The following is an 18810-nucleotide window of genomic DNA, read 5'->3' as shown; positions in this document are numbered from 1 at the left end:
ACAGTGCTCCTTCCGCATGCCCAACAAGTTGGTTTCTGTGGCGCCAACGCCCTGCAGAGTGTCTGGGATCAGGCAGGATCCTCATTGAATTGTGTTCCCCAGCGAACACAGAAGGATGCACAGAGCAGTGGTGCCTCTTGCTTTGTCCCTGCCCAGCCGGAGCTGCCAGGGACAGTTTCAGAGCCCCTGTGAAATGGCCAGCATGTGCAAGGGGAACACAGGGCAAACCTCATCTTTGGAGCCACCAGGGTCTTCAGTGGCTTCTGCACCTGGGAGAGCATTGAGAGGAGCAATGTGGAGAGAGAATGGCGTGCCTTTGTTCCAAAGGCTTGCTAATAACAGGGCCTACTCCCAGCCAGTCACAAATTCACCACTGGTGGAATTTGCCAGTATTCTAGGTCTGTTGGATTTCAAGAAGAGCTTGCACAGTCCATTTAAGGAATAAATGCGTTTATTGAAACAATAACAAAGAAGGGTCTGGAACGCTGAATTCACTAACTAGAGGGCATTACTATCTACAGGAAAAGCGCCACCTAAAGTGTCGCAATCTGTCTGGTACTTTCACTAACTAGAGGGTCCTAACGCATATGGGAAAAGCACTAATTACGGGGCTGTAATACGTATAGTAAATGCACTAACTATGGGGGGGTTAACACATACTGTAAAAATGCACTAACTACGGGAGGTTAATATCTACAGGGTCTGCCAAGGGGCCCCACAAGCACAGCTCCGTGCAGGAAGATCCCTTTCAATGGCCGCAGATCAGCACTTGTTTGAGCCGATGCAGCAGGCGGATGTACTCCTGCACGACCTTCGTGTGGGCATCCGGGCTGCTCGCCAGGGTCTGAAAGAGGTTGGGTGGTTGAGCCAGCCGCAAGCCGGAGGGCAATTTGATCTCCTTGGGAAACTTCTCATTGCCCACGACAAAGTGGTGAAGTTGCTTTGTCTCCAGCGAGCACCGCAGGTACTTCAGGATATCCATCAGTCGCTGACGGAAGTCCCTCCTGCCCCAGCGTGTCGGGGGTACGGTGCTCAGGAGGTGCATCACCACAGTCTTCAAGGCGTAGCTGGAAAAACCTCCGCCCATCGGGAAGCAGCTGAGGAGCTGCAGGCACTTGCAGTGCCAGCTGTCCTGGGGAGCCTGCCCGGAAACGTGCCTGAAGAATTTTGCCTCTGCCACGGCGTAAGTCTCGCGCCACGTTGTGCTTGGCGTGCCTACTTCTGCAGGCTGGCTGCCCACAAAGATATCTGTGTCTCCTTGCTGCACCCCAAAGATCACCTCCACCGTGAAGCTTTCTGTGTCTTTGCTGAGCTGAAATTTACAGGAGCGGCTGCAGGGCTGCAACATTAAATGCCAGTGGCAGGACGCAGGCAAAAGCAGCCGGGCTGCTCTCACAAATCGGTAGAACCACTGGACAGTTTTCTCCACGTCTAGGTAGGAGCCAGTGCACAGGGTCTGCAGGAGGCTGGGGTCCTGCTTCCTTCTCAGCTCCTCCTCGGAGTGGTGGAGGAAGCACAGCATGTCCTCCCGCAGCTGCTCCCCTCTGCAGGTGCACAGCAGCTCCACACGGACACGGGAGTTCCTCTGGAGCATCCCTGCGGCGTCCAGCTCCAGGTGGAAGGCGTGTCCTGGAGGGGGACTCAGGGGTACAAGCACACGGTACACAACATCTTGTGCATGGGGACTCCAGCCTTCAAAGGCACTGCCCACTCCGATGGCTTGTTGTGGCACCGGGTAGAAATAGTTGGAAAAGTCTTGTCCAAAGATGTCTCTCAGCTTGTCCATCAGCTCCACTACCAGCGAGCAGCCTTTGTCCAGGTCCACTACATGCAACTCTATGCGCTCCTCTAAAGGCCTTGCGAGGTTCCCCTTGATACTGTGGCCGTCGTCTTCTCTCTTTGCATCCCGTTTGTCTTCTTCCAGTCCGGCAGCATTGGCTTCCTCGCCCTCCTTTAAACCACGGTTTATTTCTTCCTTTGCACCATCGTTGCCTTTTTGTGCTTCATTTCCAGCACCGCTTTCTGTCTTTGCATCAACGTTGTTGTCGTCTTCATTTCCATCCTTATTGTCTTCTTCCACTTTTGCATCGTTGCTTTTGATTTCTTCCTTTGCAACAGTGCTATGTCCTCCTTTTTCTTCTTCTTCTTCTCCTTCTTCTTCTTCTTCTTCTGCTTCTTCTTCTTCTTCTTCTTCTTCTTCCTCATTTCCAGCTGCATTGGCTTCCTCAAACTTCTCACCCTGGTTTACTCCTCCTGTTGCATCCTCATTGCCTTCTTCTGCCTCATTTCCAGCACTGCTTTCTGCCTTTGCATCAACGTTGCTGCCTTCTTCATTTCCATCCATAGTGCCTTCTTCCACAGGGGTGCTTTCTATTTCTTTCTCTGCAACAATGGTGTCTCCTCCTTCTTCTTCTCCTCCTTCTCCTTCAACTTCTTCCTCCACCAAGTTGCTGCTGGACCTCTTCTTGACGCCACTGTTGTCGGGATTGCGTCTGATTTTCCCGAGTCCAAACCACAGTGCCACAAGAAGGACCACGATTCCAGTTAGAGCCCAGAACTGCCAGACCAGCAGGGCTCCCCAGGCACCACCACTCTGCTCCAGGTTCTTCTGTTCCAGCTCCTCAAGCAGCTGAGCCATCTGCTGGTTCAGATACTCAGCACGCTGCTGCATGCGCTCCCGTGAGGCCTCATCCAGCCCGTCCCCAGCCTGCTGCGGGTACTGGATGAGGCCTTGCGCAAGCCAGAGGAGAAATGCCGTGGCCAGCATGGCCTCAGGTGCTTTGCAGGGCTCGAGTGGGGATGGGAAAGGGGGTACTGATAAGGGAAATGGGGACAGGAGCCCCCGGGGATGTGAAAGCAGGCAAGAGGAAGGGGGCCAGGCAGCTGGCAGGCTGCAAGGCCTGCGCCGCTGGCCCGGCAGTGGCACCGCGCCCTGGCAAAGGTGCTCCTGCCAGAGCGTGGCCTCTGGATGCCCGCTGAGACCCGGCTGCCCGGGTACTCGCGTTTCTGCCGTCGGCGTCCTCCTTCGGCGTTCAGCACAGCCTCCCGTCTGCGTGCACACTCGCCGCTCGCCGAGGCTGTGCTGGGCCAGCGTCACCTGCTCCTAATGTTGCTAGCTGTACCCATTGTGACACAGGTGCTGTGATGTCACAGGTGTCAGAGTGCATCCCGGCCAGACCAGCCCCGCCCTCCATCTCTACCTCAGCCCTGGGACTCATAATGGCCTCGGTGCAAGCAAAGTCGTGAGCCACGCAAAGAGCACACTAACGGGTCATAATGGAGCCCCGGCGGCTCGCTTGAATAAACGGGAAGAAGCCCCCCAAAAGCTTTTCAATCTGAAATTGGGTGGCATGGCCCGTGAAGGCTTTGCGCACAGAAATCTCCTGCTCTGAGATGGAATCGCTTGCCTCGGTGCTGACATGCGTGCTTGTGGGGGTGCTCTTGGCACCTAAGTGACTGTCCTGGGGGTTGCAGTGGTGAATCTGCTGCTGCTGACATGGGGCTTCTCCATGGCAGGATCTCAGTTCCTGCTGTGCCACTGCGAGAGGACCTTGATTGCCCGGTTTCCCAGGGGTGATGAGCAGCTGACGGGGGGTGATTTCCAGTGGGCAGCTCCCACTGTCAACAGTGCACAGTGCTCCTTCCGCATGCCCAACAAGTTGGTTTCTGTGGCGCCAACGCCCTGCAGAGTGTCTGGGATCAGGCAGGATCCTCATTGAATTGTGTTCCCCAGCGAACACAGAAGGATGCACAGAGCAGTGGTGCCTCTTGCTTTGTCCCTGCCCAGCCGGAGCTGCCAGGGACAGTTTCAGAGCCCCTGTGAAATGGCCAGCATGTGCAAGGGGAACACAGGGCAAACCTCATCTTTGGAGCCACCAGGGTCTTCAGTGGCTTCTGCACCTGGGAGAGCATTGAGAGGAGCAATGTGGAGAGAGAATGGCGTGCCTTTGTTCCAAAGGCTTGCTAATAACAGGGCCTACTCCCAGCCAGTCACAAATTCACCACTGGTGGAATTTGCCAGTATTCTAGGTCTGTTGGATTTCAAGAAGAGCTTGCACAGTCCATTTAAGGAATAAATGCGTTTATTGAAACAATAACAAAGAAGGGTCTGGAACGCTGAATTCACTAACTAGAGGGCATTACTATCTACAGGAAAAGCGCCACCTAAAGTGTCGCAATCTGTCTGGTACTTTCGCTAACTAGAGGGTCCTAACGCATATGGGAAAAGCACTAATTACGGGGCTGTAATACGTATAGTAAATGCACTAACTATGGGGGGGTTAACACGTACTGTAAAAATGCGCTAACTACGGGAGGTTAATATCTACAGGGTCTGCCAAGGGGCCCCACAAGCACAGCTCCGTGCAGGAAGATCCCTTTCAATGGCCGCAGATCAGCACTTGTTTGAGCCGATGCAGCAGGCGGATGTACTCCTGCACGACCTTCGTGTGGGCATCCGGGCTGCTCGCCAGGGGCTGAAAGAGGTTGGGTGGTTGAGCCAGCCACAAGCCGGAGGGCAGTTTGATCTCCTTGGGAAACTTCTCATTGCCCACGACAAAGTGGTGAAGTTGCTTTGTCTCCAGCGAGCACCGCAGGTACTTCAGGATATCCATCAGTCACTGACGGAAGTCCCTCCTGCCCCAGCGTGTCGGGGGTACGGTGCTCAGGAGGTGCATCACCACAGTCTTCAAGGCGTAGCTGGAAAAACCTCCGCCCATCGGGAAGCAGCTGAGGAGCTGCAGGCACTTGCAGTGCCAGCTGTCCTGGGGAGCCTGCCCGGAAACGTGCCTGAAGAATTTTGCCTCTGCCACGGCGTAAGTCTCGCGCCACGTTGTGCTTGGCGTGCCTACTTCTGCAGGCTGGCTGCCCACAAAGATATCTGTGTCTCCTTGCTGCACCCCAAAGATCACCTCCACCGTGAAGCTTTCTGTGTCTTTGCTGAGCTGAAATTTACAGGAGCGGCTGCAGGGCTGCAACATTAAATGCCAGTGGCAGGACGCAGGCAAAAGCAGCCGGGCTGCTCTCACAAATCGGTAGAACCACTGGACAGTTTTCTCCACGTCTAGGTAGGAGCCAGTGCACGGGGTCTGCAGGAGGCTGGGGTCCTGCTTCCTTCTCAGCTCCTCCTCGGAGTGGTGGAGGAAGCACAGCATGTCCTCCCGCAGCTGCTCCCCTCTGCAGGTGCACAGCAGCTCCACACGGACACGGGAGTTCCTCTGGAGCATCCCTGCGGCGTCCAGCTCCAGGTGGAAGGCGTGTCCTGGAGGGGGACTCAGGGGTACAAGCACACGGTACACAACATCTTGTGCATGGGGACTCCAGCCTTCAAAGGCACTGCCCACTCCGATGGCTTGTTGTGGCACCGGGTAGAAATAGTTGGAAAAGTCGTGTCCAAAGATGTCTCTCAGCTTGTCCATCAGCTCCACTACCAGCGAGCAGCCTTTGTCCAGGTCCACTACATGCAACTCTATGCGCTCCTCTAAAGGCCTTGCGAGGTTCCCCTTGATATTGTGGCCGTCGTCTTCTCTCTTTGCATCCCGTTTGTCTTCTTCCAGTCCGGCAGCATTGGCTTCCTCGCCCTCCTTTAAACCACGGTTTATTTCTTCCTTTGCACCATCGTTGCCTTTTTGTGCTTCATTTCCAGCACTGCTTTCTGTCTTTGCATCAACGTTGTTGTCGTCTTCATTTCCATCCTTATTGTCTTCTTCCACTTTTGCGTCATTGCTTTCGATTTCTTCCTGTGCAACAGTGCTGTGTCCTCCTTTTTCTTCTTCTTCTTCTTCTTCTTCTTCTTCTTCTTCTTCTTCTTCTTCTTCTTCTTCTTCTTCTTCTTCTTCTTCTTCTTCTTCTTCTTCTTCTTCTTCTTCTTCTTCTTCTCCTTCTTCTTCTTCTTCTTCTGCTTCTTCTTCTGCTTCTTCTGCTTCTTCTGCTTCTTTATCTTCTTCTTCTTCTGCTTCTTCTTCCGCTTCTTCTTCTGCTCCTTCTTCCGCTTCTTCTTCGTTTCCAGCAGCATGAGTTTCCTTAAAATTCTCACCATGGTTTACTTCTTCTTTTGCGACTTCATTGGCTTCCTTTGCTTCATTTCCGGTGCTGCTTTCTGCCTTTGCATCAATGTTGCTGCCTTCTTCATTTCCATCCTAATTGTCTTTTTCCACATTTGTATTGCTGATTTTGATTTCTTTCTCTGCAAGAATATTGTGTTGTTGGTTTTTTTTGTTTTTGTTATTGTTGTTGTTCTTCTTTTCCTTCGTCATCTTCCTCTTCCCCCCATTTCCTTCTGTTATACCCTTCATTTTCAGCCAGCATCTGAAAACTTCTGATACAGCTCATTTACTGGCCCAGGATATCTGCTCAGTCTTGCTGTTTCTGCTGGCTCTTCCTCTGTGCCCTGCAGGTGCACTGGGATGACTACCTGAGGGGGTTTGTTAAACAATGCCTCTTCTTTATCCTTTTCCATCTCAGCCAAGAATTCTCTTACAGATTCCCTTCTTCTGTTTTGTTATTAATCCCGTGGTTATTGCTGTTTGTTTGCCTTATACATTTTAGTCAAGGACTGGTATTTCCATTCCCATATATTTGCTTTCGAGTTCCTTAATTTCAAAATTATAATGACTTAGATGGAGGGGATTTACATTTTCCATTCTAAGGGAGGCTCCTGTCTTCCCTAGCAGTCACCTCTCTTTCATACCAATACATCAGTGCAGGTGCCTGGTTTTTTCGCAAGGCAGAGACCAGAGAGAATACAATATATATACGGTTCTATAAACACATTTGTCATTTGAGGTATTATAATGTTAACAGTATTCATCACTAGATTCCTCAGTCCATCTTCACTCTCAAACAATTCTTGAGCAGATATGTTTTCAGAGTATAACTTGAGCAAGACTTAAAGGGGGAGATGATGAAAGCCAGAGGGCTTTTTCATGTGTTTAGGGGTATTATTCCATCACAGTTCATAAGCTGTGCATAACCAGGACCTCTGATTTACCATAGCATGCATTAATAGTGTGGCTATAAATGAAGATAAGAATCTATTACAGGAAAAATTGTCAGTGTAGAGAGTAATTCATACAGCAGAGACGTAGGAAGGGACCCCGCTGGGGGAAGAGACTTGATGACCAGGGAAGTAGGAACAACTGATTACTTAAAAATAAGTATATTTGTAAAAATGTGTAAATCAATCCGTGGTGATGTTGCAGGAAATTCAAGGAATGTTTTGAATAAAACAGTCTCTTTCTGTTTGGCTTGAGAGTTTTCTTGTTAGAGCCAGGTCAGTGAATACGCTTTATCTTGGGAATCCATTAAGTGAAAGAGTAGAGGGCTTTCTGCCTCCCCAAGAAAGCCTGAACTATTTATACTTGACAAGAGGGAGTAAGAAAATCTTATGGAACAAGGAATTTTTCAGGGATTTAAATGACTCTGTACATGATTCTATGATTTACAGTTCTGCCACTGATCTATTGCATGACCTTAGGCAAGTCACTTCACCTTTATGCCTCAGTTAACCTGTTATACTGACATAATAACACTGAGCCTTACTGGCCTCAGGATGATGAAATATTTCTTTCCTAGAGCTAAATCCCCTCTGTGGTGTGAAAAAAACCCTCACCAGTGATTAATCCAATCTATTGTTCAAACTGAGCAAATGTACTTGCATGTTTGGAAAAAAATAATTTCAAACTTTAACAATCTGATTTTTTATTTGAAATCTGAAATAAAAATGAATGTGGAAAAGTTTGATTAAAAAGAATTGTGAGGGTTTCCTAATGTGAGTCAAGGAGTGGATGTTTGGGGATCTCAGTGGTAGGGAATGTGCATATAGCAATTTGGAGTCCCTTTTCATTCCCTGCAGCATGCCTGTGGCTGTAGGAGCCAGAATCTAGCCCTAAATTAATAATTAGCACTTTCAGTTTAAGCTCTCCAGGAAATGTCATGAGGACAGACAGTAGAAGCAGTAGAAAATGTTAGTGGGCAGTGTAGAAAGGTAAGTGCCAAGAGATTTATACCCTGCATTCTTGACATGCCAGAACAGAATATCAGGATTTAAATAACCCACTGGCAAGACCTTTCACATCAATTTGACTGTGGTGGGAGGATAAACTCTACAGGGATGGCCTGTGTGCATCTTCACAGGTAATAAGAAAGAGATACCTGCATCAGCATGCATGTGAGTACAGAATGGGCTGAACCCCTTGTATTTGCAAGTGGCTAAAATCACATACATCAGGTTTTACTTTCCCTTAGTTGTGTATGCATTTTGAATTTAGCCAAAGAATGCAGAACCCCAAAAATTTCTGATCAACATTAAAAATATAAATTAAATTCAGCAGTAGAAATATCACAAATTTTCTTTTAAGGCTGCTTGTAAAAATCTCATTTTTCACTACAGTTTGGCAACACATTTTTCTTTTAAGATAATACCACCAATGTTCACTATTATACACTATGAACACATATTTGATGAAGGCCCAAACAATTTTATATACATAATTAGCCCCAAGAATGACATTTTTATTGCAATTACATATAACTAGCCACTTCCTCCTACAGGCATATAATTAAATTAGATTTTAGAACACCAACCACAAATGAAAAAAAAAAATTGTTTTGAATAACATATTTTTCAAGTATCCTGCAAGTTATCCTAAAAAAGTAGGCACTCATTTTTGCAGAGTTGCTATTTCACTCCTAAGTGTTGTAGCATGCCACTGAGTCAGCTTTAGAATATTTTATTTATTATTAACACATCTATTAAACTAAAAATACACCTTTTATAATTTATGTGTGAATAACACTATTAAAATGAAACACCTGGCTTACTCCTTGATTTCACAAGTTCTATAAAGTAAGGGAAGATTTTTGAGATGAGTTTGTGATCTAGGTATTTTGCACATTTCATAAGAATAGGCAGTAGTTGACATAGAAATTATAATGCTGTGCATGAAAAGCTGGAGTAAAACAAAAAAGGCATTCTGCCTATGCCTGGAAAAGGTTTAAATCTGACAGACCAGAATTTCATACAATTGCGTGTGTGTGTGTGTATGTATCTGTCAGTGTACATGTAATTAAATATATGCAATGTATGCACATGTAAAAATGTATGTATACTGTGTACATGGTAGGTATACATATTTTTCATATATATATATATATATATATATACACACATATATTCATACATATAAAAGAAAATAACTGTAGATGACATCACATTTTCAAGCACAATGTTTGGCTCAGATAAAATACACCCTTGGGTTCTACAGGGACAAAATTGTGTCTCTTTATAAAACCTGCTTATTTCATGTATCTAAGAGCCCATCACAAGGGGTTGTAGTCATATTAGAGGAACTCCTCTGTAGACGACCAGAAATTTAGGTGGGGTTTAGTTGTTCACACACTCTTCTGGGTTAGCAGAGGTTTGAAGCCAGGTCTCTAGGTCTAGGGATATGTTACCAACCTTCGCAGCACTTCTACTGCAATACAGGTGTGATCTCAGTTTGGGATGCAAGTCCTGACAAGGTTTAGCCCTGAGCTGACTACCAAGCCATCCTGGCCAAGCCAAGTAACAGAGCTGGCCTCTTGGCTGCAGAGTGCACCCACTTCTGGACTTTGGGATTACCCAAATTTCTGTGCACATACATGCAGCATGTGCGTGTAAATGAGTAAATGATCTGTGCAACTCTGGGTGCCAGTGTCTTGGGTACAGTGCTGTGGAATATTGTCATCCCTCAGGTCAGGCCTGCCTAGTCAGGATACCTGCCAAAGATGCACTGAAGACTACATGGGGTTTGAATCCTTCTGAAACATGAAGAAGGGATTAAAGCATTCTCAAGATATCAGGATTTACTTCTATTGTGGCCCCGAGTAGCATCTTTAGTGACTTACTGGCAGCAACAGAGGCTTAAGGGTTAGACAGCAGCTGAGCTGCAATTTTGAGAATCTGAGGGATGCCAGAATAAGAATTTCACTATTGGTCCTCAATTAGGCACTGAAAATTTGAAACTGCTCCTCAGAAAAAAAATCTGGCTTTAATTGTGGCTGATGAGCAGTTTCAAAAATCAGTACAAACATAATGTAAATGTAAGCAAGTACTGAGTTCCCTCGTTGAGTTCTCAGATCTATTGCAAACAACTTGAGCTTTCGTAAAAATACACAATTTTTATTTATCCTATATTTTGTCTCACATTAGGTCACTTGCCAAAAAGCCTCTTGCTAACAGTCAGTTTAATATGAAGAAGGATACAGTCTTATTAGTTTAGTTTATTTATGACAAAAGGAAAAGCATGAAAACCCCAAGCTGTAAGTGGTAATTTATTCCTGATAAGTAGTAAATCAGCAGGATTTCACTGCCCACATAGGGACCTGCAGTTAAATAATTAATGATAAATAATGAGCCTCATAAATGTTCACAGTGTTTTTGAGCAACTATTTACACATGAGCTCATCCTACAAACTCTCCTGCTGCTACAATCATGATAACCTGGTGTCCTTTCTGCATTACAGAAACATAAGATGATAACACTGACCATCTCTGTGGTTCAGTTTATATTGTTCATTGCCAGGTTACACTAATTATTCACTGCCTCCAAGGCAGTGATGGGTTAATACATCAAACTGATGTATCTTTTGTCATGATAAACTTAGTTCACACTCTATCATCATACATTCCACTGATGAGGCCTTTGTCTAAAAAAAATCGTGCAGAATTATTAAAAGAAATCAGGAAAAAGATGGTAAATGTTTATGTTCTGGGTCACAAACTGATAAAAAATAAGGTATTAAAATAATAACAGAAATTTCAAAAGTACAGTAAACAAATAATTTACAAAGTATCAAAGGGTCTGGGCTCCTGTAGATTTGTGTACATCCTTTTTCACCATCACTTTCCAACACTGGGCATTAGAAGAGACAGTCAGCTCTAACATGGTAGTTTTCACATGCCTCAACCTGGGAAACCCTCAAGTTCTTGAGAAAATAAATTGCCTGAGAATACCCTCAGTCCTCATTGACTCATGTGCTGATAAAGCAGTGTCCTGGGTCCCTAAACCAGGGCAAGCAGCCAGGATAATGACAATGCACTTTTTTTTTTTTTTTATTTCCCTGGTTGTAATCTTTCCTCTTTTGCATTATGTAGCTACTACATCATGAGTTTATTGGGAAGCAAAATCAGGAACTTCAATAGTTCAAATCTATTGTGCTGTTCACATTTTGATTTGCTTCTGAAGCATCCAGCATGACTCCACAATGATCTGACCTACAGGGGCAGATGGTAGTCATCACAATTGTCCCTGCTTTTGGTCTTCCATCATCCCCAACACATGGTCCTTCTCTGTGTACAAAGTATTGAATTTAGCACTGAGTTGAAGTTCAGAGACATATGAAAACCTAGATTTTGAAGTAGCCCCAGTCATTAAAAATCAGGATGTTGGGAAGTCTTGCAGGAGGTAATGCTGTTGGGTGTCTGACACAACACACTGCCCACACATATAAATTCAAGCTAGCAAGCCACATGGCCATTCAGTTATTCTCTTCAAACTGATGAAACAAAAATGACAGGGGAGAAGAAAACTTGGCCTAATATTTTTTTTATTTTTTTTTTTTTCTGTTTGAGAGGAAAGGGAGGGATGTGGATGCAAAGAAAATAAAGAATGATGATTTTTAAAAAATTAATGCATATTGATTCACAAAACAATATTTTATAACAGGAAACAGAAAAGGAACAGAATGCATGGAGCAGTTGTCTGGGTTTGTCTAAATAAAAAAAAGCTAAAACTCAAAAACCTAGACCATATCTGATGGATGAAGCTCTGCCCAAGCAGGGGAGAATGGCAGTGTGAGATGACCCAAAGCTGTGTTCTGCTGGGGGGTGAGCAGGGCAGCAGGGACACACCAGAGCAGAGCATGGGGATAGCCCTGACACCTGCCCAGCTCTCGCTGCCAGGGCTCAGCTCCAGCAGCTCACCTCCTGTAGCAGCAGCCATGGTCTCCTGGAGGATGCACAGGGCAGAGGCCACCCAGTCCAGCCCACACAGGGCCACCCTCAAGCACCTGGGCAGGAGAATCGGTCCCCACAGTCTGTGCCAAACACCTGGCACCAACAAGGCACAATGTGTTTGATTATGTGAACTTGAAAGACAGCAATCTGTGCCCAGTGGCCTGCTCCCAGCCTCACTGGCCTTCTGCTGGAATCTGGGGACACCATCCTCCTGGGGTGTAACCAGCCTGCCAGCCTCCTGCTCCTCAGCACCCTGCTCCTCGGAAATCCTGCCCCTCAGTCCCTCCTGCTCCTCAGCACCTCTCCTCTGTACCCCCTGTTCCTCTGCCTCCTGGCTCCTTGGCCTCCCAGCTGCCCACAGGCCCTGCCAGGGATCACAGCTCCTTCTCCACAAACATCACCCTGAGACTGCTGTGTTCCACCATGGACTGGCCCGGTCCAGTGTCCTCTCTCTGGGTTCCAGAAAGAGGTTTGATACTGTACTTGGCCGTATCTCTAGGCTTTTCTGCTCCCATTTTCCTACCCATCTAACCAAATTGTCATTATCACAGTCAGTCATAGTCTCTCTGAGCAGAGAGAAAGCATAATATCTTTTTTTGCTCTCTATTCCTGGGAATAATAAACATCCTACAAAACCTCCTTGCATTGTTAGAATGGAGGCATAGGAACTCTGGGCATGTGTTTTTGCTATTGAAAGATTCAATGTTAAACTGTTTTGCTTCTTGAGACTTGTTTGTTTTAAGAGCAACCTTTTTCTTTTTTTTCTTTTGGGCCTCATTGAATTTCATCCGCCTGGGAAATAAGGGCTTGAACCCAAAATGAACTCAAAGCAAGGACTCTCCTTCCATGTATTTATGACTGGATAAATGTGGAATTTTTTCTGAGTCTTACTGGTTGTACAAATTCTGTAGGCAATTGTGTAAAAAAAAAAGGGGGGGGGAGGAAAAGAGGTTTATTTTTAGATTGTTACTTCAAAAAGCCCAGTTTTTCCATCTCAGCTAGCATGTAGTGACTTGCCTTAGAGAAATAGAAAAATTAAAAGACAGGTATTCAAAATAAACCACATAACAAATAATCTATGCAACTGTCACCTCACAAGATTTGTTTCTTGACACTGCTGATTTTGCAAGAGAAATAATTTCTTCCTCTGGGACAGAGTTATTTTTTTAAATAATACTGAATTCAAGTTACATACCATATCTCTGTAAAACAACACTTGGCATCTGCAGTCCTGTGTTCAGAGGAGTTGGTTACAAACTCAATGTATCATAAGGCGATTTTTCACATTGATGAAGTTGAAATATAATATAAATTCATTGTATTTATTAATAGCAAGCAAGAAATCGGAGGGAAGGTAAAGTTTTGGATGTATATATATTCTCATACACATGTAATATACACATATACGAATGAATATGCATTTGTATATACACAGGTATATCTGTGAGAATATACATTATATACATATATTACAATATAATTGATATATATATTATTAACAAGTCTGCATTTGATTATTTTACTTGGAATTATTCAGAGTTCGGATTTTGTACTTTTTAACTTATAAACCACTGGGGAAATAAAAGTGTTTCTGAAAGGGGAAAGAGGTGGGTCAAACAGCTTTGCACATCTCAACCAGTGTGGGAAAGTTGCGGACACTCATCTGAGTGAAGTAACTTGCGAGGAAGACTAGCACTGTTCCTAGGTCTGCTAAAATATAACATGAAACTGTTTCTCTCAAGCCACTTTTTTGTGCTGGACTAGAAGCAAACAAAGCTTAGTTACCAAGTGTAACCTGAAGGTCAATATCTCCTGTCTGAGAGGTGACAACTTCACAAGACCCATTGGCCTGATCGCTGAGTGAACACCTAACTCCGTGACAAATTTGTTTCATAGAAACAGAAGTACTGCCTCATGTCAGAACATAAAGGGAAAATTTATTCCAATGGCTTTATTTAATTCATGAGGAGTAGAAGGGTTATCTTTCCTCAAAAATAAGCCTTCCCAGCTAGCATTATGGCATATGTTCCTATATAAAATCTACTTTTCCTTGGAATCCTGCTAAGCCCATGGCCTCAGTAACATTTTGTTACAGTGGTGTTTACAAGGTAATAAAAAAAAGGTATTTTATTTATTAAGTGTTAGATCTGGTGGTTTTCATTTCTCTTGATATTTTATGTCAGATGACTTTACTGTAAAGACAAAATGAGAGTTCCCCATTTATTTTCTCAGTATGATTCATTATATAAGTCACCTTTCACCTTTTTCTGGTCACCTTTCTAATAAGTTCCAATATTTTCAATACTTCATTCTACTGAAGGCTTATGAACCTTTTATGTTTTTTGAGGTTCATTTCTGAACTCTGTTTTGCCATCCGTTTCTGCATGCAAAAATGTTTGCAACACTGCAGTCAGTTGTCTAAATCAAAGCAGACCACTCAAAGTTTTCTATTGTTCTGTGAGCTCTCTCTCTCTGACATCTCAGAAATTTTGTCCATTTTTTATCCATCATTTTAAACTAATGGACATGACATCACAGATTTGTTGACCATCACCGAATTGCTGTGGACTTGTAAGTAGGTCCTTTCATTATGCTCTCCATTAGAATAGGTAAGCCAGTCTTCAAAGGGCTTTCAGCCAACTCCATCTGTTTAAACTGAAATCAGTGGGACTAAATTCAAGCAGAGTCAGAAGAGGGCATAGTGAAGATGAGGCAGCAATGCAATTGCTTTCAGGAGATCAGATCAAGAGTCATGTCATCACACCACACTGCACACTGACATTCCTAGAAGAGAAAAAAGGAAGAGAGGGGACAACCTTTAATTACTGCTGTGTTTATGGTGCCAGCACGGATAAGTGCTGAGACACATCCTGACAAAATCATTATTATTTTTCACTAAAAGCTATTTTGCTCTTCCCATTTTCCTGAAGAAAGAGTCCTCATGATTTCAGTCAGTGCTTCAGACTGCCTTCTGAAAAAGCATTCAAATCAGAGTCTGAATAGCTGGAGTGCAAGGGCCAGGAACTTGAATTTTACTGTTACTTTGACCAGCAGTAGCAGAGCATGCTCAGGCATTTGCACAGGGGCAAGGACACCTAGGACTGCCTGGGAGACAACTGTGCCAGCTGAGACACTGGGAGCACAGGGCACACTTCCTGGGATCTGACCCTTCTAAGACAGTCCTGCCCTCTGAAGCTTTCAGAGGAGTGTTGTTTTCTACAAAATCCTCCTTCACAACACTTATCATGGTTATGAGGGATTTTCTGCAAACTCTGTGTGCATTAAGTGCAAGATAAGAGCAGTGTAAATGCTCTCTGCTGTATCTGCAGTTACTTTAGGACTATATGCTGCATTAAGACTTTCCTATGTAGCACAAAGATCTTCCCTCTTTACTGTCTGAATAATGAAAACCAAAAAGATATCTGCTTTTAAGATAAACCACCCAGTGGAGGTTTCTTATGTTTGGTGAGCTGAAAAATAGAAACTATGGCCCAAGCCACCAGCTATGGATTATCTCACTGAAAAATCACAAAATAGCAACAAACTATTAGTTATCTTTCCTTACTATAAACTACTGAAATCGCTCTGTAAATGTTTTTCTTTTATAATGATAAACATTTCTGTCACATAGCTTATATAATTAATCACTTTTCAGTTTAAGGGACCATCTCATTTTCACTGGGAAACAGTTTATAAAAATACTGAAGGGTGAAAGACTGTTAATAAATTTTTCAAAGTACACTCTACATTTTTTTTTTTTGGTTAAACAGTCACTCAGTATTTGTGGTATGTTTGCACTGACATTCAGACTATGTCAAATTATGCAGCTAAACTGCTTCCACAGAGGACCTGGTGTTAAAAAACATGGACTGGGGAACTGTTCAAAAATTCTCAATTTAGCCTCAATTTAGTAAAAGAAATTTAAACTTGTAAATAAAGGCTGTTGGAGGCATCTTAATGGGATGAAAACTGGGAAAGATATAATTAAGATTCTCTGGCTATGTTCATTCCCCAAACTAATAATATTATTCTTAAACAACATGTGAAACCAGGTAGTCTCCCTGCATACTTCATACTTCTTGTGTTCACATCACAGAAGGCAACAAAATAATAACGAAGTTTTAACTGGCATTCTTTGTGCACAGACATACTATTGCAAGCAACCTAAACTTCTGAACTCAATCCTTCAAAATAGTTCCCATATTTCTTACCAAAGATGATATTTTTCTGGACCAAATTTTTAAATATGTAAAATTAAGGTGTAATTTTTTCCTTAAAAAAAAATAAAAATATTTATAAGTAAGCAAAGTTAAGCAAAGTTGGTTCTCATCTTTTAAAAGACCTCTTCTCTATAGGTTTATTGTTATTCTTCCCATAATGGTTTCAAATTTCCTACATGTTACATTCACAGAATTTCCAGAAATTTATTTATCATGGGAAGCTGACACTACTTATGCAGATAAAAACAAGCCATGAAGCAATGAAACTGTATTTCCATGTCAAACAGCTGTGAAGGAAAAAGAATAATATGAAATTGAGACAAAATATAAGCTTTTGCTTTAATATTTTATGCTAAAGTCAAAGTTGAGTGTCTTGGCACTCAAATTCCCAATTTGTTACCATTCTAATTCCCAAATTGTTCTGTTTATTTTCAAACAAGTATTTTGATACTTGATTTCCCATTTTGGTATGAAAGAAAAAGATTTCTAAATATTTGTAGACATTTCAATGGAAACGCATATACCTACTTGACATACAACGCAATATTGATCACAGTTCAGAATGAAATTCTTATTTGCACAATACACTCAGTCTCTTTTTCTGAGTTGCATCTCATTCATGGCCTCATATTGGCTCAGGTCCAGATAATACAAACACAAAGACCATTTTTTCTGGAGACATGCCCAGAACAATTTAACACTGCACATGTGAAAATTCAAGTAGCACCTGTGCCATTACAAACCTCATCAGCAAAATTAGACACACACCTCAAAACCACAACCAAAATGTAATTGATTGAATCACATTTAAGCTGCTGGATGCCGTGAAAATGTATAACCTCATATTTTTTTTCTCCTGTGGCACTCAGAACAAGAAGAATGCACATAGAGGCAAGAGAGTTGTTTCCATCATGTGGGACAGTGTAACGCACAATTTTAACTGTAGCAAAATTATAACTCATTCATTCCTTGATGACTGTTGTTTTGGTATACATGGTCTTGTACAATTGTTTGCACACCTTAGAGAGACTTCTAGGAAGAAAAGAAGAGGGAAAAGAAAGAAACAAAATGAAAAAAAAACCAAACAAAACCCAGAAACCTATAATAAATAATATAAATTCTTGTGTCATGTTTCATGTGAGATTTAGCCACATCTGATGTTACTAATTTCCAGACAGACAGTCAAGACATGTTCAGACAGCAATGTGTTCAAGAACGTGCTAGTGGAATTGTTTAAAAATTTGAGTCAATCTTTTTTTTTTGTTGTGCGATATTTACTCCAAAGATTTTTTCATGGGATTCAAAACTTTACACTTACGTGATTTATAACTAGCTCACAAATGCTCCAGCACTTTGCAAAGCTACTGTGGAGAAACACTTAAGAGTCATATCTATTCATTGTTAGCATACTTGGGTATGGCATAATAATAATGAGGTTATACTTGTTCTCAGCTGACAATGGTGAGAGTTCAAGGATTGCCAGGTGAAGGATTCTTAATCATTTCCCCCATGTTGTCCCCATATAAATGAGAATACTGAACAGCTACAGAATTAGAGGCCATGCTGCAAACTGTCAGTTCTAGCTTCTCAAAGCTTTCATTACCCATGTCATGTGTGATGACATAACAAAAAATTCTTTGATCTTTCAAGAAGACAAAAAAAACCTAAATTGAATGTGAAATGCAGTATGAGAGACCTCACACAGTTTTTTCAAAAGGCAAAGGGTTCCTGAGATCACCCATTTTATCCATTGTCAAGCAAAGTCCACCTCTATCTTGGAAGCCACCTTTTCTGGCATAAATGGTGAGATATCACCTCAGACAAACTGAGTAGTTTTCAAAGGGATGTGCAGGAGGTTCACTAACAATTGCCTCTATTTGTCAATGGGTAGTTAACAAAACACACTGCTTTGAAAATTCACCTCTGCATGTCCACTCTTCTTTTAGCTGTACAATGGCAGCAGCTAATTTTCTAAAGCAGCTCCACCCAGTCAGCATTTCCAGCTGGGAGGGCAGGAGGACATCTGTCTCCAGAGCCAGTGTCAATCATATTCTAACAATCAGTGCTTCTCCTCAGCTGAATTTATTATTTGCAGTAAGTGATCTGTTTCTCTCAGCTAGTCTTCTAAACTCCCTCTTCTGAGGGATTACTGATGATTATGAGATACAAAAGTCTGCTTCTTGCATGGTTGTTTTATTCCTAAAATGTTTTCTGTCACTGTGACACTGAGCCACATTCTTTATATATGAGATCCTAGATTCTTTCCCGATGTACCTTCAATGCTCTTACCCCTTAATATCTCTGCCCAATTTGTCCCTTGCTCTAATGCTATTTCATTCTAATTGTGTTTTCTGTCCTTTGGCAGTAAGACTCTTGCTTAAGAGAAGAGTCTGACGTGCATTGCACACTCTCCCAAGCAGAGAAGTTTTCATCCTGCAATTTGTGAAATGCCACATATACCAAATAGCAAAATAAGAAATTATTACATATAAAATGACATGTTAAATAATTATGATAAAGTAAAATATGCCTCAAATTGAAATATGATTCAAAGCTTTCAGAGCAAGTTAAGAACAAACCAAGTTGTCATGTGCT

General features: G+C 43.0%; 2 protein-coding genes across 2 annotated transcripts; both read right to left on the bottom strand.

The window, feature by feature from the left end:
- Positions 1-433: 433 nt before the first annotated feature.
- LOC147655954 (inositol 1,4,5-trisphosphate receptor-interacting protein-like 1) lies at positions 434-4519 on the bottom strand. The gene has a single exon (XM_086864066.1). It carries the CDS (start codon positions 2765-2767, stop codon positions 749-751), a length of 2019 nt encoding a protein of 672 aa, XP_086720192.1. The 5' UTR covers positions 2768-4519; the 3' UTR covers positions 434-748.
- Positions 4380-6457, bottom strand: LOC111924365 (inositol 1,4,5-trisphosphate receptor-interacting protein-like 1). The gene is given in 2 exon segments (XM_023920544.2): positions 4380-6137; positions 6335-6457. Coding segments are annotated over 2 exon segments (1881 nt in total).
- Positions 6458-18810: the final 12353 nt, after the last annotated feature.

The sequence above is a fragment of the Cyanistes caeruleus genome, chromosome 1, assembly GCF_971803275.1.
Source record: "Cyanistes caeruleus chromosome 1, bCyaCae1.hap1.1, whole genome shotgun sequence".
In the NCBI taxonomy this organism is placed as follows: Eukaryota; Metazoa; Chordata; class Aves; order Passeriformes; family Paridae; genus Cyanistes; species Cyanistes caeruleus.
Note: the sequence above shows the minus strand (reverse complement) of the source record. Positions and strands in the feature narration are given on the sequence as shown.

What these genes read in the sequence shown, in the direction of transcription:
- LOC147655954 (XM_086864066.1), bottom strand. Translation starts at nt 2,767, where the DNA reads ATGCTGGCCACGGCATTTCTCCTCTGGCTTGCGCAAGGCCTCATCCAG.